The 12,084-nt window shown below is 49.8% G+C and overlaps 2 protein-coding genes across 2 annotated transcripts in view; both read left to right on the top strand.

Moving 5' to 3' along the window:
- PVR (poliovirus receptor) overlaps positions 1 to 11,058 on the top strand; it is a 20,168-nt gene extending 9,110 nt beyond the window's left edge. The window contains exons 3-8 of the mRNA XM_011963165.1: positions 764 to 956; positions 1,300 to 1,455; positions 4,993 to 5,141; positions 5,969 to 6,091; positions 8,814 to 8,845; positions 9,243 to 11,058. Of these exons, the coding sequence (XP_011818555.1) occupies positions 764 to 956; positions 1,300 to 1,455; positions 4,993 to 5,141; positions 5,969 to 6,091; positions 8,814 to 8,845; positions 9,243 to 9,314 (725 nt within the window). The 3' untranslated portion in view covers positions 9,315 to 11,058. The remainder of the gene's footprint in view (positions 1 to 763; positions 957 to 1,299; positions 1,456 to 4,992; positions 5,142 to 5,968; positions 6,092 to 8,813; positions 8,846 to 9,242) is intronic.
- Positions 9,771 to 12,084, top strand: part of CEACAM19 (carcinoembryonic antigen-related cell adhesion molecule 19) — a 21,110-nt gene continuing 18,796 nt past the window's right edge. Inside the window, exon 1 of the mRNA XM_011963039.1 lies at positions 9,771 to 9,892. The gene's annotated coding sequence lies outside the window, so the exon portion shown is untranslated. The remainder of the gene's footprint in view (positions 9,893 to 12,084) is intronic.

The following is a 12,084-nucleotide window of genomic DNA, read 5'->3' as shown; positions in this document are numbered from 1 at the left end:
CTGGCTATAGTGCCTGGCTAATTTTTGTATTTGTAGCAGAGACGGGGTTTCACCATGTTGGGCAGGCTGGTCTCAAACTCCTGACCTCATGATCCACCCACCTTGGCCTCCCAAAATGCTGCGATTACAGACATGAGTCACCGCACCCAGCCTATTTTTATTTTTTATAGAGACAGGATCTCCCTATGTTGCCCAGGTTGGTCTCAAACTCCCAAGTGATCCTCCTGCCTCAACCTCCCAAAGTACTGGGATTACAGGCATGAGCCTGGCCAAAGTTAATTTTAATAATTGACTTTACTTACCCCAATATACCCAAAATATTATTTCAACTTGTAATTGTTTTTTTTAATTATTCTTGAGATCTTTCCCATTTATTTTGCCCTAGTAAAGCCTTTGAAATCTGGTGTGTATTTCAGCCTGGCTGTATTTCGAGTGCTCAGTAGTCACATGTGGCCAATAAGTGCCACATTGGACAACTAGACTAAGCTCCCACATCGTCTACACTGGCTCATCCAAATACTGTCTACACACACACATACAGGGCCTGTCTTAATTTCACCAGCTCCCAGGGACACACTCTATATGTGGGGGTGATCTCACCCCCACCACAGCATTTCCACGCTGGCCTGACAATATAGCATCTGCTGTAATATTCCAACACCCTGTCTACACTGAGCCCATCGGTAATATCCACACAAGCTCTTCTAGGCATCATTCATACTGTTCCTCCCATTGTTGTCTATACTGCCTACTCCCCCACCAGGCAAGTGGTACACAGATTCCCTCAGGTACTGTCTATACTGGAGTCCCTCAACACTGTCACTGGGTCTGAGCGAGGAGGAAGACATCTACACTGACTCCTACCCCTCAGCCCCCAAAAAACCCTGTCCCATTGGCCTGCCCCCTGAGGACGTTGAAATCACATCTGGGATGGCTGAGCAGCAGCCTAGAGCAGGGTTATCCAGGACTTTTTCCCGCAGGACTTGTCGGAGCCTTGAATACACTGCCGTGTGTTATGAGTGGTCATTGCCTGTGAGTGAGAAAAGGAGGAGGCCTTTTCCTGCAGGGCACCCAAGACATGCCTGGTCCAGGCTCCCCAGGAAAGCTACTGGAGAAAAGCAGGTCCTCAGAAGCCCTGTCCGTGTGCCCACTGACCAAAGACTCCCAGGCTTCTGCTCTCTGCGGCACCCCATCTCCCTAGACTCCTCCTAGGCCTCTCCAGCTCCTGCTGTTTTCCAAATATCCCCAGGCCTTTTCCTGCAGTGATGTGAATCCCACGTAGCCCTTGGCTCCCCAAAGGCTCCCTGTCTCTGAACCTCTGTGTCCATTTCCTGCAGACCCCCCAGAGGTATCCATCTCTGGCTATGATAACAACTGGTACCTCAGCCAGAATGAGGCCACCCTAACCTGCGACGCTCACAGCAACCCGGAGCCCACAGGCTACAACTGGAGCACGTGAGTCCTGGGTCTCAGGGAGGAGGGGCTGGGGGTGTGGATTTGTGGGGTGAGGGAGGAGGGGCTGGGCCTGGACCCCTGGGTCTGAGGGAGGAGAGGCTGGGGGCCTGGAATCCTGGTCTAAGAGAGGAGAGGAATTCAGAAAAGAAAAAAAGAGGAGGTTGACTTCGGGGTCCCCCAATGGGGGGCATCTCTGTTTTGACATCTCTGTTTTGCAGTTGAGGCATTTAGCAGGTGGTTTAATCCTGGCTGGTGGATGCACCTGCTCTCTGGGGTGTGTCTGCTCTGTGCCCGCTCTTCCCCGGAATCCCACGCGACCCCATGCTGTGCAGAGTCAGCAGCTGTTGCCATGCCCAGGTTAAAGACCAGCCACGAGAGGGCAGAAGCGGCCCTTGAATCAGCGCCTGGCTCCAAAGCTGGTCCTCCGCCTCTTGGCCAAGCATGTCTAACCTGCAGGCCGCAAAATTTGTAAACTTTCTTAAAACATTGTGAGATTTTTTTTTTTCAAATTTTTTTTAGCTCATCAGCTATCATTAGTGTTAGTGTATTTTATGTGTGGCCCAAGATAGTTCTTCTTCTTCCAGTGTGGCCCAGGGAGCCAAAAGATTGGACGCCCCCACTCTAGACTGTAACCACCTCACCGTCACCTTGTGTAACCTACTTGGTTATCTCTGGACAGAGCAAGTACTATCCCCATTGTGTAGATGAGAAAGTTGAGGCTCACAGCAATAAGATTTCCCCAGATTCATACTGAAGCTGGGGTCAAGAGCAGGGTGAGGAAAAGGCAAAGGGAGAATACAAAATTTTATAATACATAATTTTACTGAACCGCCTTTTTTTCTTTTTTTTAAGAAGGGGCTCTGTCGCCCAGGCTGGAGTGCAGCGGTGTGATCATAGCTCACTGAAACCTGGACCTCCCTGGGCTCAGGTGATCCTCCCGCCTCAGCCTCCTGAGTAGCTGGGACTACAGGCACACACCACCACACTCAGCTAATTTCGTTGTATTTTTTTGCAGAGACAGGGTTTCGCCACATTGCCCAGGCTGGTCTCCAACTCCTGGGCTCAAGCAATCAACCCACCTCAGCCTCCCAAAGTGCTGGGATTGCAGGTGTGAGCCACCTCGCCCAGCCTTACGTCTTTTTCCTTATTACAAAAGTAACTTGTGTCCACTGTAGAAATATCAACCAAATTAGTTATGAGAAAAAAGAATAAAGAAGCACCTATAGTCAAGTGTACCCAGCCACCTCCAGAAATACCCAGTGACCCCTTATTATACATCCTTCTGTCTTTTTTCTCTCTGTTTCTAAACAAAGACTGGAATTATGCTATACATATAATTTTGAAACTTTTCCTGTATCTTGTGAATACCTTTCCATGTCAAAGCACATAGATCCACACTCCATTTTCCCCCATGTTGTATTAGGAAGACTGTCAAACATACAGAAAAATCATAGGAATTTTCCAGTGAACACTTAAGATTCCACCACGTGCATTCCCCCACTAACATTTTACTGTGCTTGCTTTATCATGTTTCTGTGATTCCTTCGGTCCCTCTATTCATCCATCAATCATATTGTGCACTTCAGAGCACCCCCAGCTCCCCTGTTTTTTTTTTTTTTTTTGACACAGGGCCTCACTCTGTTGCTCAGGCTGGAATGCAGTGGCACAATCACAGCTCACTGCAGCCTTGAACTCCTGGGCTCAAGTGATCCTCCAGCTTCAGCCTCCCAGATAGTTGGGACTACAGGCACACACCACCACGCCTGGCTAACCTGGCCCCTTTTTAAATGTTGCTGGGATTCCATCACTTTAAAAACAAAAAAAAAATTTAAGAATAGAGACAGGATCTCACTATGTTGCCCAGGCTGGTCTTAAACTCCTGTACTCAAGCAGTCCTCTCGCCTGGGCCTCCCAAAGGGCAGGGAAGGGTTTCCAACATACGAGGATGACATCAGTTATTTAACCAGTCCCCAGTAGAGGACACAGATGTCATTTTCCATTTTCAACTCTGTAAACGCCATGGTGGTGACCATCCCCAGTGGTCACTTGTCAGCAGTTGTCAGTGGAAGGAATTGCTGGTCAGAGGTTTTCAATTGATGTGATGGTGCCTTTACTGTCCTGCCTCAAAGCGCCACAATTCAGGCTCTTGAGCCGGATGGCTGCGTTTGCATCCCAGCTCTGCAGAGTGCCCAAAGCCCGATGCTTTCATCTCCTCCACCTCTGTCCATTAAACCAGTATTTCTTGACTACTTACTGTAGTAAGTAAGCCAGGTGCAATTAACCGACATACGCTAGTCAATAAAACAGACCAAATTTCCTCCCTATATGGAGCTTCCATTCTAATGGTGAAAGAAACAAGAAGCAAGATAAAGTCATGAGGTGTGTAGTGTGTGCGCAATGGTGATAAATACCATGGAGAAGATAAAGCAGAGAAGGGAATGGGACTGGGTGTCGTGGCTCATGCCTGTAATCCCAGCACCTTGGGAGGCAGAGATGGGAGGATCACTTGAGGCTAGGAGTTCGAGACCAGCCTGGCCAACATGGCACAACCCCATCTCTACCAAAAAACATACAAAAATTGGCCGGGTGTGGTGGCACGCACCTGTAGTCCCAGCTACTCAGGAGGCTGAGGTGGGGAAATTCTGTCCACCCAGGAGGTGGAGGTTGCAGTGAGCTAAGATGGCGCCACTGTACTCCAGCCTGGGTGACAGAGTGAGACCCTGTCGCAAAAAAATAATAATTAAATAAAAGAGAGAAGGGAATGGGAAGGGTGATCGTCGCAGTTTAAATAGGGTGGCCAAGTGAGGTGTTACTAAGGTGACATCCCAGCAGAGGCCTGAAGGAGATGAGGGTGAGCTCTGTGGGTACCTGGGGGGAAAGCATTGGGGCAGAGGGAACAACATGGGCAAACCCATTTCTATCCATCAGTCCCTGCATAAGCAAACACACTGGACACCTAACTGGAGAGTTTGAGGACCAACAAGGAGGCCACTGTGGATGCAGAGGCTGAAGCAAAGGGGAGAGTAATGGAAAACGTGGGCAGAGGTAGCAGGGACCAGATCATGTGGGGCCTGTGACAGGAGAAGACTTCGGTTTAACTCTGAGCCAGGCTGAGCCGCCAGAGGGTACTGAGCTGAGGGATGGGAACTGACTGAGCTGAGGGATGGGAACTGACTTAGGGTTCACAGGCGACCTCTGGTGGCCATGTGGGGAAAAGATGAGGGGGCGAGGGCAGAAACAGAGCCCAGTGTGGAGGCGGCTGCTGGGGGCCCGGATGCACCGCACCAGAGCAGGGAGGTGGCCCTGGAAGCCGTGAGGAGCGGTGGGATTCTGGATAGATCTTAAGGCAGGGCCGACAGGATTGGCTAATGGGTTGGGTGTGGGCGTGAGAGGAAGGGAAGAGTTGGGGGGCCTCCAGAGTTGCTCTCCGCTTATGCCATAGAGGGCGTGAGGGTTTCTGGTACGCAGTGAGTGCTCAATCACTGTCACTCCGGACCTGCAGCAGAGGCCACCTCCTCACCTTTCTGTCGCTCCCAGGACCATGGGTCCCCTGCCACCCTTCGCTGTGGCCCAGGGCGCCCAGCTCCTGATCCGTCCTGTGGACAAACCAATCAACACAACTTTCATCTGCAACGTCACCAATGCCCTAGGAGCTCGCCAGGCAGAACTGACCGTCCAGGTCAAAGGTGAGGAACTCCCTGGGTCGGGAGAACAGGGACCAAAGGAAGAGGTCGAGGCAGGGTTCCCTCTCCAGTGCTCTCTGGCTCCCATCCTTCTCCTAAGCCTTCTCACAAAAGGACCAGTGGGGCCAGTTGTACTCCCCTGTTAACTCCATACCTATACCACTGGTACCGTTGTTCAGCTGCCTGAATACACTCCCTCCACACACACAGGTTGGGATAGATGTGGAGTCCCTCTCTCTCAGGGACTCAGGCCTTTCCAAATGTATTAGACAGACCTCTATCAATTGCAATTGACAGAAACACAAAGTAGTCTAAGCAAAAAAACAAACAAACCAGGACTGTACTGAAAATTCACCTTCAGGTATGGTTAGATTCAGAGGCTCCAACCATGTAACCCAGAAACTTTTATTTTGTATATCTCTTGTCTCTTTTTGTTATACTGGCATTATTCTCAGGCAGGCTTTGAAGCAAGATGGCCCTCAGCAGTGACAGGCTCACATCCTACCAGAATAGCAACAGCAGGAGAAAAAAATACACCACTTTCAATAACTGTAGCCAAAGTCCCAGGGCTGGCTCTCATTGGCCCAGCTTAGCCACAGTCCACCTATGAACCAATCATAGCAGCCAGGGAGAATGGGATATTCTGATTGGCCAGGCCTGTGTGAAAGTCCCATTCTAGGAACCAGAGGGTGGGATCCAGTCCACCTGAATTAAATAGACTGAGGCAGGTGGAGTGGCGGCTCCCCAAGGAAATTCGAGATGCCATTTCAAGAATGAGAGATAAACCCCAAGAGTTTTCTTACCTAAATACCTGTTTCCTTCTCTTTCAGAGGGACCTCCCAGTGAGCACTCAGGCATGTCCAGTAATGTCATCATCTTCCTGATTCTGGGAATCGTGATTCTTCTGACCCTCCTGGGGATCGGGCTTTATTTCTGTCGGTCCAGATGTTCCTGTGAGTTCCTTTGGCACCATCATCTGTCTCCCTCGAGTGAGCATCACCAGAGCTGCCATAATTGAGCACCTACTATGTGCTGGGCTCTGTGCTGAGTCCTTCCCATGTGCTTCTCACTGAATCGTCACCCCACTGCCATGAGGTTTCCCCCATTTAACCGATGACGGTGCAGAGCCAGGGAGTCTGGGAGCCAGGGAGTCTCGTTCACTGGTTCATTTACAGATCTTATTTACAGAGTGGGAGAAGAGCATATAGGGCCTTAAGGCCGTGATAGGGACTTTGGAAATTAATTCAGGTGATGTGTGAGTCCCTGCCAGATGGATAGAGGGTGAAATAATGCTTAACCCCTCAGCCTTACTCCATCTGCCTTGTTCAGGAGTGACTCCTAGGAGAAGTGGGCAGGAACTGGCACCTCTGATCCTCAGCTCTAAAAGGTTCTGATGCTGTCACACCTCGAGATTTGCACAGGCCCTTCCCCTGCCTGGAGCACCTTCCCATGGCTCCTTCTGGAGAAGTACACCAGCTAATTCTGTAATCAAAGGAGCGATACTTTGCTGAGCACCAGCTACGTGCCACTTTGTGTGTATAACCCCCTCGATTTTAATTTCTAATTTTTAAAATTATTTATACATCTATTTATTTTTGAGATAGGCTCTCTCTCTGTTGCCCAGGCTGGAGTGCAGTGGTGCGATCTTGGCTCACAGTAGCTTCCACCTCCCAGGTTCAAGCGATTCTCATGCCTCAGCCTCCCGAGTAGCTGGGATTACAGGCACGCACTACCGTGCCCAGCTAATTTTTGTATTTTTAGGAGAGATGGGTTTTTGCCATGTTGGCCAGGCTGGTCTCAAACTCCTGGCCTCATGTGATCCACCCACCTCAGCCTCCCAAAGCGCTGGGATTACAGGTGTGAGCCGCCACACCTGGCCTGTACAATCTCCTCAAGGAGCACCCAGCAAAGTGGTTCTCCCGTGAGCCCCATTTTACAGAGGAGGAAATATTTGCTTTGAGAGATGAAGTTACCTGGTCAAACAGCTGGAAAGTGGTTGATGGAGAGAAGAAGCCAGATCTTTGACTACCAAGCTTTTCCCTCAACCACTAAACAAAGCTGCTCCCTCACATCCCGGACAGATGCTGCCTCTTCCAGGAAGCCCTCCCTGACCCCCAAGCATAGGCCAAGCATCCACTATGCTCTCCCACCCCAGCCTTGCCCATTCTGGGTCATCACTGTGGGGGACTTGTCTTCCCCAGTGGACTGTGAGCCCAAGAGAGCAGACCTGAGGCTGTCACTGTCATGACTGTGTTCCCAGGACCATGTACCACTGGGCTAGGCATAAAAGAGGCACTCGAGGAAGTGTTTGCTGCATGATTCAATGTGTCAACTCCAGAGCCAGACTGCCTGTATCTGGGCCCTCGAGCTACTGCTTGATTAGTGATGTCACCGTAGACAAATAGCTTAATCTGTATGACTCAGTTTCCTCATCTGTAAAATGGGGTGACGGTACCTCATAATACAGTAAAACACTTAACACAGCAGGTGGCACATCATAAGCCACATACCGGGTATGGATTAGCTATGATTGTTATTGCTATTATTACTATTATTGTTATTATTATTATCTTTTTTTTTTTTTTTGAGACAGAGTCTCGCTCTGTCCCCCAGGCTGGAGTGCAGTGGCGCAATCTTGGCTCACTGCAAGCTTCGCCTCCCGGGTTCATGCCATTCTCCTGCCTCAGCCTCCTGAGTAGCTGGGACTACAGGCGCCCACCACCGCGCCCGGCTAATTTTTTGTATTTTTAGTAGAGACGGGGTTTCACCGTGGTCTCCATCTCCAGACCTTGTGATCCGCCCACCTCAGCCTCCAAAAGTGGTGGGATTACAGGCGTGAGCTACCGTGCCCAGCCTATTATTGTTATTATTAACATAAACTGCACAAGAGCAGGTTTTTGTTTTTTGGTTTTTTTTCTTTTTGAGACAAGATCTCAGTCTGTTGCCCAGATTGGAGTAGTGCAGTTGTGTGATCTTGGCTCACTGCAGCCTCAACCTCCCAGGCTCGGGTGATTCTCCCACCTCAGCCTCTCGAGTAGCTGGGATTACAGGCATGTGCTCCCATGCCTGGCTAATTTTTTATATTTTTAGTAGAGATGGAGTTTCGCTGTGTTGCCCAAGCTGGTCTCAAACTCCTAGACTCCAGCAATCTGCCTACCTCAGCCTCCCAGAGTGCTGGAATTACAGGTGTGAGCCACCACGGCTGGCCAAGAACAGGCATTTTTATCTCTTGTTCACAGCTGTGTCCCCAGCACCTAGAATGTACCTGGCACAAAGTAGACATTTACCATTTGCTAAATAATAACTACTATTTGCTAAATAAACCCCTGTTGAATAGTTCAGGAAACTGAAACAGAGAGGTTAAGTCACTTGTCCAAGTTCACACAGCTCCTAAAGGACAGAGACGGAATTTGAACCCATCCATCTGGTTCTAGAGCCCAGGCTCGATATTTATGGATATTTAATAACCAAGTGAATAACTGGATGACCAGATCCTTACAGAGCACCCCCGCCATCCCTGTCTCACACACGTGTCTACCATTAAGGGAAATGGCGCCCCCGTATAATAGCAGAGGCAGAACTTGACATTTTCAGGGCCCTGACACTCAGGCATGTCTTCTTCCCATGCTTCCCAGCACTATGCCTTCCTGACAACTTCCCTTCCTATTTCCCCAGGTAAGGAGCATGCCAGCGCCTCGGCTAATGGGGTAAGTGCAGTGTTGGAGCTAAGGAGGGTGTGGGGTCTGCACAGACTACAGACCAGACATCTCCAGATGCCCGCAGGAGCCTGGGTCTTTTCTCCTGGTGACCCAAGCAGCATTTCCCAACCCTTCCTGCTGGGCAGAATCCGCTGTAGAGTTTGCTAAGACGCAGCCCCAGACAGTCTGGTCTGTGATAGGGCCAGGGAATCTGCATTTTAATATCCACCCGACCCCGACCCCGCCTCAGTTCCACCCATGGCCACACCTTGAGAAGCACTGCCCTGGCTTCCAGGGAGAGGGGAGGGGATGGGCCTGCCGTTCTTTGCACATTGGGCTTCGGTGGGAAGATGTTTGATTTTGTTCAAAAGAGCCCGGAGGCTAAAGTGTGAAAATCCTCTTCTAGTATATCTCCTATTCAGATGTGAGCAGAGAGGCCAGCTTTTGCCAGGATCCACAGACAGAGGGCACAAGGTGACACTGTCGGGACTGAGCAGGGAGAGAGACTGGAGCTGGCAAGCACATGGGCCTCCAGAGTTGGACCCCGCCCCAATGGATGAAGACCCCCTCCAAAGAGACCAGCCTCCCTCCCTGTGCCAGACCTCAAAACGAGGGGGGCAGGTGCAAGTTCAGAGGTCTCCAAGACCACCCTCCGTTCATTTGCTAGAAGGACTCACTAGACTCAGGAAAGCTGTTAGGCTCGCAGTTACAGTTTGTTACAGTAAAAAGATAGGGATTAAGATGAGCACAGGGAGGAGGTGCACAGCCCACGTTCCAGGAGAGATGAGGCGCCGGCTACTAGCTGCCCTCTCCCAGTGGAGCCATAGAGGCAGCACCTGATTCTCACAGCAACGACACGTGACGACATGCAAGTACTGCCAACCAGAGCAGCTCACTTGAGATCTTCGTGTCCAGAGTTTTTTGTTTGTCTTGAGACAGGGTCTGGCTCTGTTGGCAGACTGGAGTGCAGCGGTGAGATCACAGCTCATTGCAGCCTTGACTTCTCAACTCCAAGTCATCCTCCCACCTCAGCCTCCTGAGCAGCTACGACTACAGGTATGTGCCACCATGTCTCGCTAATCTTTTTATTATTTGTAGAGATGAGGTCTCCCTGTGTTGCCCAGGCTGGTCTTGAACTCTTGGCTTCAAGTGATACTTCTTCCTTGGCCTCCCAAAGTGCTGAATTAAGCAGCTCACCACCCACATGGCTGACCTCATACATCAAGCCAATACTGTGTGGCCCAAGACCCCCACCATAAATCACATCATTTATGATGTGGCCCAGAGTGGCCCAAGACTCTCAGATCAGCTACCAGCAGGATATTCCAAGGGCTTGGAGATGAATATTCAGGAGCTGAGGATAAAGGGCCTGATATTTCTTTGGGCAAGGTTAAGCCTCTGCTGCATAGCAGACCACACAGAAGGGTGTGGACCACCAGAGAATTTTGGTAAAAATTTGGCCTCTGGCCTTGAGCTTCTAATTCTCTGTATCTGTCAGATCTCTGTGGTTTCAAGAAATAGCCACTGACCCTGTTCACCAGAGGCTGCAACTCAGGCCGCAAGCAGCTGCCTGGGGTGTGTCCAAGGAGCAGAGACAACTACTGGACGTGAACTTGAAGAAGGTAGTCAGCTGCAGCCGCTTTCGGCCAGCATCTGCAGCCAGCAAGCTGGGACTGACAGGAAATAACCCACAAAAGAAGCAAATGCTATTTCCAGCTCAAGGGGGAGGGGATGCAGGGGGAGGCGGCACTGCAGTTGCTCAGGACACGCTCCTACAGGACCAAGATGGATGCGACCCAAGACCCAGGAGGCCAAGCTGCTCAGATGCAACTGACAAGTTTACTTTAAAAAGGTCTATGATCTTGAGGGTAGACACCAGAATTCCTCCTATAAAGAAAACTGTTTGGGAAAATACCTTGAGGGAGAAAAGACCTTGGGCCAAGATGCTAAATGAGAATACAAAGCCTGAGCTGCTCTGCAAGAGAAAATAAGCGGGACGGAGGATTTGCTGTGGACAGAGATGAAGAGTGGGGAACAGAGAAGCGTGGGGAAGAGATAGGAACCAGCAGGATGGCAGTGGCAAAGGGTTCAAGGGGTGATGAGGCCAGTGGGACCCCACAGAGTTGGGGAGACAAAGGAACATTGGTTGCTTTGGTGACACATAAGCTCCTTGTCTTTCTCCAGTGCCCAGAATCTCATTAAAGCTTATTTATTTACCTCCAGTGGCTGTGTGCAATGGGGTCTCTTGTGGAAATGAAGGAGGAGATGGGTTTCATGTGTACCATCACCACATGGGATGGAACCAGAGGCATGGAAGCAAGATGCTAAATGAAGAAGGCTGTGAGGGCTGGGATTCCCAGACACCTTAGGAACAGCTTGTCTTTGTTTTCTGTTTTTGTTTGTTTGTTTGTTTTTTAAGAGACAGTGTCTACTGTCACCCAGGCTGGAGTGCAGTGGCATGATCATAGCTCATTGTAGCCTCTAACTCCGGGGCTCAAGCAATCCTTCTACCTCAGCCTCCCAGGTAGCTGGGACCACAGGTGCCCTTCACCATGCCAAGCTAATTTTTAAAAATTAGATAGTACAGAAACTTCCCAAAACTGGAAGTTATAAAAAGACCTGAGGGATCCGTTCTAATTTGTGTTTAGAGTGTAATGGTCCAGCTCCATTCTTTTGCACGTGGATATCCAGTTTTACACAACACTATGAATGTAATGAATGCCACTGAATCATACACTCAAAAATAGCTAAAATGGCAAATTTTCTGTTACCTCATTTTAACCACAATTTTTGAAAATTAATTTTAAAACCATTGAATAGTACACTTTATTTATTTTAGAAACAGAGTCTCACTTTGTTGCCCAGACTGGAGTGCAGTGGCGTGATCATGGCTCATTTCAGCCTGGACCTGCTGGGCTCACACAATCCTTCCGTCTCAGCCTCCCGAATAGCTGGGACTATAGGTGGGCGCCACCCCACCTGGCTAAATTTTTTAAAAATTTTTGTAGAGATGGGCATCTCCCTATGTTGCCTAGGCTGCTCTGGAACTCCTGGGCTCAAGTGCGTCTCCTGCCTCGGCCTCCCAAAGTGCTGGGATTACAGATGTGTACCACAACACCTGGCTAAATTTTTTAAAAATTTTTGTAGAGATGGGCATCTCACTATGTTGCCTAGGCTGCTCTGGAACTCCTGGGCTCAAGTGCGTCTCCTGCCTCGGCCTCCCAAAGTGCTGGGATTACAGATGTGAG

Source organism: Colobus angolensis, unplaced genomic scaffold (assembly GCF_000951035.1).
Source record: "Colobus angolensis palliatus isolate OR3802 unplaced genomic scaffold, Cang.pa_1.0 Scaffold60, whole genome shotgun sequence".
Classification (NCBI taxonomy): domain Eukaryota; kingdom Metazoa; phylum Chordata; class Mammalia; order Primates; family Cercopithecidae; genus Colobus; species Colobus angolensis.
Note: the sequence above shows the minus strand (reverse complement) of the source record. Positions and strands in the feature narration are given on the sequence as shown.